The sequence below is a fragment of the Desmodus rotundus genome, chromosome 1 (assembly GCF_022682495.2).
Source record: "Desmodus rotundus isolate HL8 chromosome 1, HLdesRot8A.1, whole genome shotgun sequence".
NCBI classification, from domain to species: Eukaryota; Metazoa; Chordata; class Mammalia; order Chiroptera; family Phyllostomidae; genus Desmodus; species Desmodus rotundus.
In genome coordinates, this window is record NC_071387.1 from 27,141,843 (window position 1) to 27,156,365 (window position 14,523).

Consider the following 14,523-nt stretch of genomic DNA (forward strand, 5'->3'; position numbering starts at 1 on the left):
CGGGGGAGGGGCCCTGATTTCCGGGCGGCGGAAGGAGACGCGGCCGCGTGAAGACTAGGGGATTTGAAAACACGCTCCGGGAGCGAGAGGCTGAGGCTAGCGGCGCACGCTGTCGCACCGAGGGCTTCTGCTCAGACACTCTTCCTCTTTGCTTCTGTCCCCCGGTCCCGGCCGGACTCTCAGGTGAGTGGCTGGCGCGCATCAGACCAGGCCCTCCCGGGGCGCGGGACTGCGCGCCGGGCCGGCGCCCCCCTGTCCGCGGCCCAGGCGGGCAGGGCCGGCTGGGTTTGGTCTGCGACCCCGGGGGCCCTGGCTGTGGCACCCCTGCGGAGCTTGGCCTAGATGCGGAGCTGAGCAGTGCGGGGGCGGGTGCCTGCGGGCGTGAAGCGCCTCAAGTGACTGGGCGGGTTCCCGCGGTTTCGGTCGGAGGGACTTTCGGGCTGGTCTGCGTTGATTGGGCCCCACCTCCTCGACTGTGGTCCGGACTGCGGTCCACCGGAGTAGAAGAAACGAGTTTCTCAAAACCCATGGGGTCTAAACTTCCTGACACGCGGGGCCGAAGACTTGGAGTGGGGATGAGCAGTGGTCTCCTAATCTGCCCTCTCGCCGTCCAAGTGTGGCGGGTTAAGTGCTCTGTACCGAGCAGAACCGGCTCTGTCGAGTTGCCCATGTAGGGCGTTTGCGTTAACCGAAGTCTGGTGTTTCCGATTGGACCCCTTAGTAGGGTTTGGGGTAACTCGTGAGCGTAAAAGGGGTTGGAGAGGAAATTTTCAAAGGCCGAGCGCAGTGTGATTTCTTCTTGATATTTGGGGGGGAAAAGAATTTGGAAATTAGGAGGTGGGTAATGAGGTAGCAAATTAGCTGGAATTCGGTTTGGTGGGGATCCTCATAGGCCAGCATCTCCTTTTTTGTTGCAGTGACACGACCTGCAGTTGGAATATGTGAAGTTCATTTTTAAAACTTTGGGGGCTCACGTACGTAGGAGCTCCAGTGATGGAAGAGTTCAGCCCCTGAGGCAGGAGTGCTTACCTTCTGTTCAGTACCCAATAATATAAAAGTTGCCTAGCCAGACTATTATTTGTATTGCTGTGTTAAGAGGTTGTTTTTTTTTTATTTCAAGTGAAAGTAACAGAAATTGCTAGTAGAATGTTCCCCGTGTATCATAAAAATAATCGTACCAGCGGTCAGCCCTCTTAATTTTCCTAACGGAGGGAAAACATTAATAAGACAACTGCAAAGTGATGGATAATGAGGCATAAACTTGACAGCAGACTGTGTTGGCTGGGGGTCACGTAGGTAGTGGTTAGAGGTACCAGAGAAGATTGGGGGTGTGTGTGGAGGATTAATACATTCAGATTTTCTGAACGTCTTGTACTATTTATTTTTATCTCTGGTACTAGTTAATAAAATTGTAGGGAAAGATTACAAAGTGTGCTTGCTTAAATTAAGGAAAACCATTATTTTCTTTGTAGTAAAAGAGGCCAGTAAAGTATTAGGGACTTCATTGTAGGTGTTACTTAATCCATTTTTTTAGACTGGAATAGCTAGAGGTGTGGGTGGGAAGAAAACTTGGGAATAGGATAAGTGAAGTAAGATGAGCCATTTTGCTACTCAGTTTTCCAGTTTTCACCTTAGTTCCAGTTTATATAACATAAAACTGGTTATGCAGAGCTGTCCTGAGTATGAAATCCTCTTCAACTTCTTAATAAGGACTGACAAAAACCTTTTTGAGCCACATCTTAAAAATGGGTTTAGTTTCACCTTCTCTCATACGGTTTTGTGAGAATTGAATGCTAATGTACATAATGCATCTAATATTGTACTTGGTAGGTACTAGTCCTGTGAATTAATGAAAATACACATATTTGTGCTTACAGCACATGTGTTCATCATTTTGCCAGGAACAGTTCATAGTGCTTTACAAATAATGAACTTATTTGCTCCTCATTCATCCTACCCCATAACAACTGTATGATGGAGTATGTACTATTATTATTATTCCTATTTTGTAGGTAAAAACTGAGGCATAGTGGCAACTACAGCCAGAAAGTGGCAGTCTTGATAAGAACATAATCAGTCTGGCTCTAGAATTTGTTCCTAGCCTGTGTAGCCAAATCCTAGACTATGGGTCATGGTGATTGACTTCTGGATTCCTGGAACTTTAGCTGTCAGACTTGTACCAGCCATTTTATTACTCTCACAGTAATGCAAACCTTCGATTTACTCAATTTTTTTGACTCTTGTGTAGTGTTGATTTAAAAAGAAATAGCTGGGCATAGGATAAATATGGTAGACCACAAGGAGTTTTATTTATTTCAGAGGTACTATTCCAGTAGGGTATGTAGTAAAAGGTAGAATTCATTATTTTTGCAGCGCGTGGAAGGCTTCAAAAAGAATTGAGCTAGGTCTAGGTATAGGAGACCATTTTTTAGACAGACGTTAGCTTGTAGGAAGATAAAACTGGAGAGGAAGTTAGGAAGGACCAAATATGTCCAGCTGAGGAGTTCCCTGTAAAGGGAGTAAAGGAACCCCTGAAATGGGGGGTTAGAAATTGCACTCTGGTGCCTCTCTAGCAAATGGACTAGGGAGTAGGCACTAGAAACAAGGCAAGAATACTTGTGGGAAAACTACTGAACAGTCTAGGGTAGAAATCAAGAACTTAAGACATGGTGGGGGAAATGGGTAAGAGGCACAGATCAAAGATTTTGTGTGTAAGTGGTAAGATTTGGATGTAAGTTGAAAGAAGGTGGTGAACAGGGGAAAGTGCAGGATGAGATGGTTATGCTTGAGTTATTTATGATAGTGGCCTAATGATCTTGTTCCTTATACCTGTTAAACTTTATTTCCTTTTTATTCTGCTTTTCATCCAGTTTTTTGGGTACTATTTCCAGTTCATATCTAGTCTGAACTTTCCCTGGTGTTCAAAATGCTGGTATCTTCATTTTTGCCTATACCGTGCTTATCCCATTTTCCCGATCTATATGGCTTTCCTTGCTCATGAAATGCTCATTAACTCTCCTTGCTGCATATCTGTACCTTACCCATATTTAAAGCGTCCAACTTAGGTTCATGAAACTTTTCCTATTACAGGCTTTGTTAGATAATAGCACTGGTTTCCATAATTGGCTTTGCTTTGTTAGAGGTTCCCAGTGGATAGAGGTGTATCTCTAGTGATTCTGTGCTGCTTTCCAATCCACCCTCTCAGTGCTTACTCCCCGCCCCCCCAAAAAAAATTTCCAAGAGTTTCCATTTAGCCCATTGCTTACCAAAAGGTTCTGGGGCTAAAAATCCTTGACAGATAAGTGGCAAGCCTGTTGCCTTATTGTTAATGACTTCTCTTTACAAACATCCTGGCTAAATTGATTTTTTTTTTTTTTTTTTTTTTGGTACTTCGTAAAGGTAGTTTCTATTTAATATTTTGATCCTTCAGTATAGACACCGTTGGCCTTGATTATCTTTGGAATACATGGTAGTGTAAATATTGAAAAACACCTTTTTATTTTTTTAAATATTTTATTTACTTTTAGAGAGGGGAAGGGAGGGAGAAATAGGGAGAGAAACATCATTGTGTGGTTGCCTCTTGCGCGCCCCCTACTGGGTACCTACCTGGCCTGAAACCCAGGCATGTGCCTTAGACTGGGAATTGAACTGGAGACCCTTTGGTTCGCAGGCTGGCACTCAATCCACTTAGCCACACCAGCCAGGGCCTTTTTTACTTTTACAGTTTTTTGGTGTTTATCCATTGTTTTCAAATTAATTCTTTTCATTACAGCACTCAAGAATGACCAAAAAAAGAAAACGCCAAGATGATTTTCAAAAAGTGAAACTAAAAGTTGGTAAAAAGAAGCCCAAGTTAGAAAATGCTACTGTTACAAACTTTAAAACGAAGACTATACATCTGCCTGAGCAACTCAAAGAGGATGTAACACTTCCAACAAACAATAGAAAACTTAACATAAAGGTAAATCATAAATATCATTTTGATAAAGTTAGATTTTTAAGAAATCACTTAGAATATTATGTTTTTGTGAAAAGTTGTTAATTCTTAGGGTTTATCGATGGCTGAAGTTTGGAGTTCATCTGTTACCCAAGTCTGATGTTGCCACTGCATCTTTTCCACCTCCTCTAGAAAGCCTTGTTCAACTAAATCTGCAGTGATTTCTCCTTTGTATACTTACTTAGCTGATGATTTAATATGTCATCTGGAAATATCTTGTGTTTAACTTTTTGATGTGTTCAGTGTGTCAAATTCTTGATGTTTCTGTTTTCAAGCTGTTTTTATAGCACATTGAGATAAGATCCTGTCTTGCTTGTTTTTGAATTCTTATAGCACATAGTGTATAGGTTCATGATAAATGTGTGAAGTTACGGTAACTGAAGTTTGAACAGCTTTATTAAAATGTAATTTACACATAATAAGATTCACCCATTTAAAGTGTACAATTCAGTGATTTAAAAAATATTTATAGTTATGCCATTACCACAATCTAATGTTTAGAACATTTAGGAAAAAAAAGTTCTGTTTTAGAACATTTTTTTTTAGCACTTCAGAAAGAAATGCTATACCTATTAAAAGTCACTCCGTTCCTTCCCCCCAGCCCTAGGCAGCCACTAATCTACTTTGTATTTACATAGATTTGCTTCTTCTGGACATTTCATAGAAATGGAAACACGTAACACCAAGTCTCCTATTACTCAACTTTCACTTAGCATGTTTTCGAGGTTCGTCCATGTTAGAGCATGTATCAGAGCAGTTCTTAATTGCTTTGTGTTGTTGAATAGTATTCCAGTGCGTGGTTGTGCCACATTTTATTACTTAACGGTTGATGGACATTTCATTGTTCCCACTTTCTGACTGTTACGAGTAATGATGTTAGGAATATTTGTGAACAAGTTTTTGTGAGGATACACATTTTCTAGTTTTGCTTTTAAGCCCCAAAGGTGAGATAATATCAGAAAGGCATTCAAAGTAATGATTTTTTCACAGAATGTAAGTTATTCCACAGAGAAAATTGACAGATGTTATACTCCGAATAAAATAAATATACACCTGGAAAAAACATTTAAAATAGACAGAAAGGTCTTGTTAAATTAAATATAAATGCACCCAGCATATGTGTAGTATGTAATAGGTATTTAAATAGTGGTGATGATTGCTGTCACTTTAAATGATAGTGTGCCTAAGCCTACACGCATGTTACTTTTTTCCTTTTTGTTGAATTTATTGGGGGGACACTGGTTAACAAAATTCTACAGGTTTCAGGTGTGCAGTTCTACAACACATCTGTGTACTGTATTGTGTGTTCACCACCCCAAGTTTTATTTTCAAAAAGAAAATTCTAACTGAAAATTATGTAGTATTTTTATTGAGCTAAAACTATTTTAAAGATAAAACTGTTTCTAATTTTAATAAAAGCTAAGTGACATTTAGAAATACTTATTGAAGCAGTTTTCCCAAGAAGTGTCAGTTTATTGGTTTTAGTTAGCATGTTTGAAAATTATATTATGCCTGTATATTTGTATATGTGTATAACTAAAATCTGTGCTTTTATTTTTATCTATAGGATTTGCTATCACAGATGCATCACTACAATGCTGGGGTTAAACAGAGTGCTCTTCTTGGACTTAAAGACCTTTTGTCTCAGTACCCATTTATAATTGATGCACACCTTTCAAACATATTAAGTGAAGTGACTGCTGTGTTTACAGATAAAGATGCTAATGTACGATTAGCAGCAGTTCAACTTCTTCAATTCCTGGCCCCCAAAATACGAGCTGAACAAATTTCTCCATTTTTTCCTTTGGTAAGTGCCCATCTCTCTAGTGCCATGACTCACATTACTGAAGGAATTCAGGAGGATTCTTTAAAAGTTTTGGACATTCTGCTGGAAGAGTACCCAGCTCTAATTACTGGCCGTAGCAGTATATTGCTTAAGAATTTTGTAGAACTTATTTCTCATCAGCAGCTGTCCAAAGGATTGGTAAATAGAGACAGATCCCAGTCCTGGATACTTTCTGTAAACCCTAATCGGAGACTCACTTCTCAGCAGTGGAGGCTGAAAGTCTTAGTGAGACTCAGTAAATTCCTTCAGGCCTTGGCAGATGGATCCAGTAGGTTGAGAGAAAGTGAAGGACTTCAGGAACAAAAAGAAAATCCCCATGCCACTAGCAACTCCATTTTTATCAACTGGAAGGAACATGCCAACGACCAGCAACACATCCAGGTTTATGAAAATGGGGGTTCACAGCCCAATGTCAGTTCACAGTTCAGGCTACGGTAAGAAGGATTTCAGTTATGTCCACACTCAGTTTTCCTATATTGAATTATAACTGCTGCCCATTGATGGCTAATGGTGGGAAGACATACAGTTTGTCTTTCATAGTTTTCATAAAGTTACTCATGATTTGGTTTTATTTATCGATGGGAGGAGTCATTTGAAAGTATATTAACTTTTTTCTAGCAAAGCCTGATGAGAAGTAAAACTTGATAGCCTCTTGGCTTTGTCTTCTTAGAATTTTATTTTTCTTAATTAGTTTTGATCAATGTAATTATCAATTTATGGTTCTTCCTTTTAATGGCATTTTATATTTAAGATTTATATTAAGGAATACTGTTTTGTAATCATTAATTTTTTTTTTCATTCTTACCCTTAATTAGGTACCTGACTGGAGGACTAGGCAGTGCGGATGAAGGCTTGTCATCTACTGAAAACTTAAAAGGATTTATTGAGATAATAATTCCATTGCTAATTGAGTGCTGGATTGAAGCTGTACCTCCACAACTAGCTACTTCTGTTGGAAATGGTGTAGAACGAGAACCATTGCAGGTTATGCAGCAAGTTCTTAATATTATTTCCCTTCTGTGGAAACTCTCTAAACAGCATGATGAAAACCATAAATTGGTGAGAACTAATGAGTTCTTTATTTTCTTAGTAATGCCTTTTACCATCAATGGGCAGAGTAGATATCAGTATATTACTGCTAATTGTGTATTTTCCAAAAAATTCCCAGGGTTTAACTGTAAGCTTGTTTCTTATTTTTGCCCCAAACTACAAATTAAAATAATTTTGTGAGATTATTATCTGAATATTAAAATTTTTAAAAGTGAGATATGTAACTTAATATGCATGTTTTCATTAGTGATAATTTACAGTCGGGTTACAATTTACTGTTTTGTGGCAGATTGATTATGTAGGAACATTCTAGTATCTGCAGGCCTCTTCTGGGATTAAAAAAGTTGCTTATAAGTAGTCTTTTCCAGTTTGTGCCACATTGCCAAGTTTAGTAGAAATGGACCAAACTGAAGATCTCATAACCAACCCTGAGTTGTTTTTAAACTACTACGTTTTAGAGAAGAAGCTACACACAGACTTGCTGAGTGTATGCTCTTTTATCTTGGTAAAGGATGTAAGGTCAGAAAACATTTCTGAAAGTTACCTTTACTATAGGTAAGCTATAGTTGTAGATCTACTGTGAATGAACTTAAGTGAATTCCAAGTCAGATTGGAGTTTCTTACTAGAAAACTAATTGTGAAGACATGTTTCTTGATAAGTAAAATTTAAACCTACTGTTTGGGGAAGAATTGGATGTTGGTAGCTTTTTAAAAGTGTTCTTACAGTGAATACAACATGTAGTGCGCATGGTGCAACTAAGGAAGAACCAGCTCTAAGATTAATTGGTGATAAATTAATGTGGTAGCACACTTAAAAAAAGGCAACTTCAGGAACAGTACTTTAAAGCTTGAACCATCTGGTTTATGGAATTACTGCAAGGAATTTGATCTATGTGTGAAACCTTGAACTTCCCTGCTTACGTACAAAACTGACAAGGCAGTTACTTGGTATTATTTAATTCTTTTTATTCAAGCTGTAGCTCACAGTGAGTTAGTATGCCACATAAAATAAGACTAGGGGGGAATTTAAAATAGTATTTTCGATAATCTTGATAAACATTATGTAATTGTACTATGGTGTGTGTTTAGGAGCTTGCTCTTTAGCTATTAACCAATTTACCCATCGTCTGTAGGGATGCTTGAAGAATTGCTTTTCCAAATAGGATGGCATTTCGATTATAAGTTTGGAGCCTGTCATATAATTCCTTGCATACATTGGCAAGAAATAGTGATAGATCATGGTTCAGGGGTATAGTGTGTGATTTTACCTTGCTCTCCTTTATGGCAGTTAATCTCTGATGTAGGCTAGTGACAGTAATAATGCAAACAGCTTTGTAGAACAGTATATATGATTTGCAGTCTTGAATGGGTCTGTTTTCATCTGAAAGGCTAAGATAAAATGAAAAGTTATGATATTCAACATGGACCTAGTCTTTCCTTCATTTTTAAAAAGCTGAGAAATAAAAATTGCAAGTATTTTGGTGTTTGGTTGCATATGGGTACTAATGAATTTTTGTTATTGCTTTACTAATAGTATTTCTAATTAGATAGAATGGTAGGACCAAATGCAAATTCATTAATTGTGCAAGTCATTCAGGTGACACTGATAGGATCTAAACAGTACCTTAATTTTATAGATATTTAAAGTATGCTTTTGACTGTCCTGTGCTGTTATAACATGACTATTTATTAGCAGTTCATTAACTAGGATACTAAGTTCAGAAGACTGTTTTACATAGATTGTTGGAGACTATGGATGTATGAAGTTGAAATAAAGTGTGAGGGGGGTTAATTTAACTAGGAATGATATTTAAAAACAGCCACCGGTAGAATTCTCTTAATTTACCTTGGCAGATTATTGTGTTGAATTGTTAATAATTAGATCTGTTATCTTAGAAACAGGATAAATATGTATGTTACTTGTACAGGGTGGCATTAAAATGTATTTTAGTTTATTTTTTGTTATCATTCCTGCTGTTAGTTCCCCTCTCTCATTTACCTTCAGTTGCGGGTTAGTGGTAGTGATATTGGGTGACTTGTAACAGCTCAAACTTTAGGAAGAGTGAATGGCATTCCTTGGCCTTGAACTAAAGTCGTGTACCACAGGCTGAATTGTAGCTTTTTTCCTCAGAATATGTAAAGGTTTTCTGTTGATAAATGGGAATCCTAATTCAAGGTACAATCTTAGAACCACTGACTCCTTACTTCTAGCTTTTGCTGAATGCATTTAGTTTGTTAGTATTTGCTGCACAGTTGAGACGTTTCATTTTTATCCAGGAAATTTTTCTTTTAAACCTTTTTAGAAATCTGAAATCTGATCTTTGCTTTGAAAAGAAATGTCAAGGTACATTATGTCTTATTTGCAGTAGCTAAGTACTCAGTCCTGTGGAGGTTGCTTATTTCAGATACACTGTGTGTATCCATAAAGTGCAGCTTGTTTTAAAAATTAAATACAATTTAAAATTAACTTTTTAATTTACTTTGGTTTTGGGGGTCCTGTAATAATAACCTAAGGGTCAGTATTGTAATTACACACTGTAGGAATTTTGTTGTGTCTTAGTTTTGTATTTTAATGCTTGCTGCTTTTTATCTCTGTGTCTCATTGCTGTTGTCTTTTTCTCATGCAGATTAGAATTTGTGAAGAAAGGTGCAATAATTTATCAAAAGATTTCTTGAGTATCTGTGAATGTGGCTGTTTAAATGAATTAAAATGCAAGTCATTAGTCACACTAGCCACGTTTCAGGTGTTCTGTAGTTACATGTGGCTAGTGGCTACTGTATTAGACAACACAGAGATTGAACAATACCATTATTGCAGAAAGGTTTGTTGAACAGCACTGCTCTTACTACATGGTACTAGGTGCTGGTGTAGGCTCTGGGAGTAGAGATAAAGGTGACTGACAAGGTGCTTGCCTTTACAGTACTTAACCTTCTGGTGGGGCTGATAGATGGTAAGCAATATATAATGCCCAGTACTGGGAAGAAACATGAAAGTAAAGCAGGGCAGAGAACATGTGCTGGGATACAGGGAGTGGGAGCTATTTAAAATAGGGAATCAGGAAATGCTGTCATGACATTTGAATACCACTGAATGAAGTGAAGGAGCAGTCTTGTGAGGACCTGTGGGAAGACCCTTCTAAGCACACCGAACACCCAGTACAAAGGCCCTGAAGTGAGAACAAGTTTGACATATTTGAGGAATGGCAGGGAAGGGCTGTGCACGTGAGGTACTGGGAGGATGGTAGAAGATGAGGGAGAAAAAATGACAGTGGCCAGATCATGTGGCACCCTGTGGTCTGTGGTAAGGAGTTTGGATTTTAACCTGAGTGAGGTGAAGAGACATTAGAGCAGAGGAGTGGCATGATCAGAATTACATTTGTTTGACTTTAATTTGTTAAATTTACAGCTAGAACACTGAAGAACGCATGTGCTCACCATCTGGCTCCAGCAAAATTGTGAGCCCAAACTTATACTACCTATCCCACAGATGATCAGTCCTGCTCTACTTACACACCTCTTCCCTTTCTGTATTATTTTTGAAGAGCGATTTATGTTTTATAAGAGCACCGTGGCTGCTTAGTAGAGAATTGACTTTTGTGGGGGGAGAGGAAAAGCTGGGAGAGCAGTTAGGAGGCTAATGTAATGTGAAGTGGCTTGGAGTAGAAAGGTAGCTAGTGGTTGAAGTGACGAGAAGCATCTGGATTCTGGTAAAGCCAGCAGAATTGCTGGTGTGCATAGTGAAGGAAGGAGGGGAAAGGATGATGCCTGTGTTACGGTCCAAGGGGCAGTGTGGCTGCTCGGGGGGAAGAGTTCAGCTTATTCATGTTAACTTTAAGATGCCTATTAGAAGCTTAAGAGGATATGTTGGGACTACATTTATGGGCCAGGAAGAAAAGAAGAATCCATAAAGGATACTAAGGAGCTGTATGGTCACCAGCTATTTTAGCACCTCAAGTCCCACATCCCAAGAAACTCCTCAGTCTCTGACAAAATGGAATGGTTGATCCTCTGGAGAGGAGGAAATAAGAGTATTGTAATCTAGAATTAGATGGTTTTTCAAGTAGGAGAGAATGATACATTCACAAATACTGCTCAAGAATTTTAGAAAATTTGAGAAATTTTAGAGAAGTACATTGCTCTATGAAAGTGTTGAATACCTTCAATTAGAAATAATGAAATTGCTGGGAAATAATGTTATAGTATAATAGAATACTAGGTAGAAGACTTGTATATTTTATAAATGTTGCATTAATGGTTCAAGCTCAGGGTTACTTTCTCCCTTTTTCTCCTCTTAAACAGTAGAAAAAAAACGCAAGTAAGAATAATTATTAAGTGCCAAAAAGGTCTGTGGGGGAAAATTGGATGCCCTAACAGTTTATTCTGAGTTTTAAGTTTATTTGCATATTATATCATGAGCAGAAAGGTGTATTTATTACAAGGATAAATTTCTAGTTGAATGTTGACAAGGTATCAAATTTCTGCTTAAAGTTTTATTGGTTATTTTAAATTACTGTTTCTAGTAGGTTTTCTAATCTTTGTTTATTTTAATAGGAGTCGTGGCTTCGAAAGAATTATCTTACTGATTTCAAACACCATTTTATGAGTCATTTTCCATATGCCTTAAAAGAAATAACCAAGCACAGAAGAAAAGAGACAAATAAAAGGTATTGTGATTCTTTGTCACTATACAGACTTGAAAAGTTGTTTAACCTGAATTATCAGAAAATAATTAGCCTTAAACTGGAACTTTCTACATTGTGAGGTGCTTATATCTAGATTTTGTGAAATAAAAATAGCAGAAGTTTGGCTGATCTTGAACAAGTCACTTTAAGCCTTGGGACTTCAAATTTTTTTTACTTTTATTTTTTTAAATCTAAGTGAATGTTTTGTGCTAGCTTAGTGTAAAGTATCAGATGATACACATATGAATTTAATAAAATTTGTTGAGGTGGGAGGTTTATTTGGGAGAGGCACTATGTAATTATTTCAAAGAAAGAGTATCTTAAAGACCATGTAGTTCTCTCATTTATACATGAGGAAACTGGTAATGAAACTATATCAGTATTAGTATGTTATCAGTAACAGTAGCCTGAAGGAAAAGTGATAAATGGAGAAAAATAAGTTTTATTTTCTAAAATAAAGGGTTATAGATTAGAAGATGGAGTTTAAAAAAATGCAAGTCTTAAAAATATTTAAAATGTTTACCTCAAGTGACAGCAGATAAATGTATAAACAAGTTAATAAAATTTGACAAGCAGGTACAAGCTAGAACATTTAAAGTGTAGTTCCCTCAAATGAGCAAACACTGAAGGGATCTTAAAGTCTGTCAAAAACTTCTTATATTTACCAACAGGAAGAAACCACATGAAGAATCTGAGGCTCTATGAGCAGGGTTCAAAGGATACGCTGAGAAGTGATAGGCCTACTGCAGGCGGATTAGCTTTTCATTCATTCACCAAATATTTATTTTAGTTGCTTACTATAAACAAAGTTTCATAAGAGAGGTAATCAGATGTCTTTAAGGTATGCTCCTTGTTCTCCTGAGTTCATTAAATTGCTAAAATTGGTCAAATCATAAAATTGGTCGAAGAGTGTGTCCATGTGTATTTAGGAGACAGAAACCACATCAGTGATTTTAAGAGAGAATTTAATATAAAAGATATTTCATTGTTTGGGTGCATTGCTGTTTATTCACTTGCTGAAGGACCTCTTGGTTTTGTCTGTATTTTGGTTTCTTTTAAGGCTAAGTAAAATTCTGTATGAGTATACTGTGTTTTGTTTATCCGTTTGTCAGTTAGTGGACATTTAGGTACTTTCTACTTTTTGGCTATTATGAATAAAGCTGTTATGAACATTGGTCTCCAAATACCTGTTCAAGTAATTGCTTTCAACTCCTTTGTGTGTATCAAGGGATATAATTATGGCATTATTGCAAATAGTGACATTTAAAGCATTCAGTATAGTAGTTGAATGGTCTCTATAAAAACTTCATTTTTGCACTCATAATTTATTCGTTTATGTGGTGATTATTCTAATGAGGTAATTATGTATTGGGAACAGATAGGACTACATCTTGCTTTTTACCTGCAAATCAGAAGTTCACTGCTGAATAGAAAGGTTTACTAATTGGTAAAACTTTCCAGTATGCAGGAAAATTAGTTTATTTTCAGAGTGAGTGGAGAGCTTTGATTTAGCAAATTGAGATTGATTAAGTGGTAGTTGGGTGGCTGGGTATTTATTGCAAAGTGTATTAGAAAAAGCTGCTTTTTCATTTGTGATAGTGTTAGAAACTTTCTTTTATAAATATTTTGTTTTTTAAAAAATGAGCTATATTAAACATAGGGAGTAAATAATAGTTGAGACAGATGTGAATGGTTACATTTTAGAAAAATGTACTAATAAATAGATTTCTTTGTGGGAATCTGAGAACAGAGTAAGCTCCAGAGAACTGAGTACTTAAGGAACCAAAAGGGAGTTGGCTTGCACTTTGATCTCTAGAAGAAACCTGAGCTCCCTATCTCCATATAATTAAATTAAACAGAAATGTCTGTTAAGGCTAAAAGAAAAGATCACCTGGAACAGTATAAAAGGTTACTTGGTGAAAAGAGATTTATAGGATATATTGTATCAAGAAAGTTTTCTTGACTAATTTAAATAAGGAACCCATTGAAGATCCAGAACCTGAAGTTCGATGGTACAAAAACAACAGTGGGTAAAACTGCTGCTATCTCAGCATGAATTAAGGCAGTGGCACCGAACAGTACTAGTAGACTCTGTGCTCTTCATCACCATGCACTCACAGTTTAAAAGAGTATGCCAGTTTCACTTCAAAATGACCTTAATAAAGCAATGAAAATTACTAATTTTATTAAGTCACAGCTGTTGAGAACACGTATTTTTAATATTCTGTGTGATGAAATGGGAAGTGTGCATAAAGTATTTCAGAAGCATACCAAAAAATGATGGTTGTCTAAAGAAAATATGTATATGATTATTGTACTTGTGAGTTTTTTCCTGTGATGGACACGATTTTAACTTGAAAGAATAACAGGCAAACTGTGGTTATTCACACTTGGGTATTTGCAGATATTTTCTCAAAAATGAAAAAAGTGAGCCTATCAGTTTCAGGAAAAGAGCTGATAATATTTGTGCCAGTGATAAAATTTGAATCTTTAAACAAAAACTAAAATTTTGGAGAATGTGTATTTTCCACCTGAGTCCGATCCATGTATTTTCTCCCTTCTTGCTCTTCGTTTCTTAATGGTAAAATTCCCAGTCCATAGGTGGACATAGGAAAATTTCATAGCTGCGTTGGCAGCTAGGAGTGGTCATGTGGTAATTTCTTTTGAATACCTCAGACTTCCCCCTCCAGTGTAAGACTTGTACATGGAGTTGTTTGGCTACCCCTGTCTGGATTTGTACCACAGACAGGTTAAGCTCAACATATCGAAAGTAGAATTTTCTGGATTTCTGCTCCTCTGCGCTATATCATCTCCGTTTACGAAGTCAGTAGTGTAGGTATTTAACCCTTGATTCCTCCACTCTCCACCATCTCAGAACTCACATATATGTACACATTGAAGCAAACTTCAAATTCAGCTAATTTTTATTTTTCTTCAACGTCCCCTCC

At 37.2% G+C, this 14,523-nt stretch overlaps 1 protein-coding gene across 1 annotated transcript in view; it reads left to right on the top strand.

Annotated features, from left to right (window-relative positions):
* The first annotated feature begins 12 nt into the window (after nucleotides 1–12).
* The window catches only part of TEX10 (testis expressed 10), a 38,205-nt gene continuing 23,694 nt past the window's right edge, over nucleotides 13–14,523 (top strand). Inside the window, exons 1-5 of the mRNA XM_024560093.3 lie at nucleotides 13–183; nucleotides 3,773–3,961; nucleotides 5,565–6,277; nucleotides 6,659–6,902; nucleotides 11,445–11,557. Coding sequence (XP_024415861.1) covers nucleotides 3,782–3,961; nucleotides 5,565–6,277; nucleotides 6,659–6,902; nucleotides 11,445–11,557 — 1,250 coding nt within the window. The 5' untranslated portion in view covers nucleotides 13–183; nucleotides 3,773–3,781. The remainder of the gene's footprint in view (nucleotides 184–3,772; nucleotides 3,962–5,564; nucleotides 6,278–6,658; nucleotides 6,903–11,444; nucleotides 11,558–14,523) is intronic.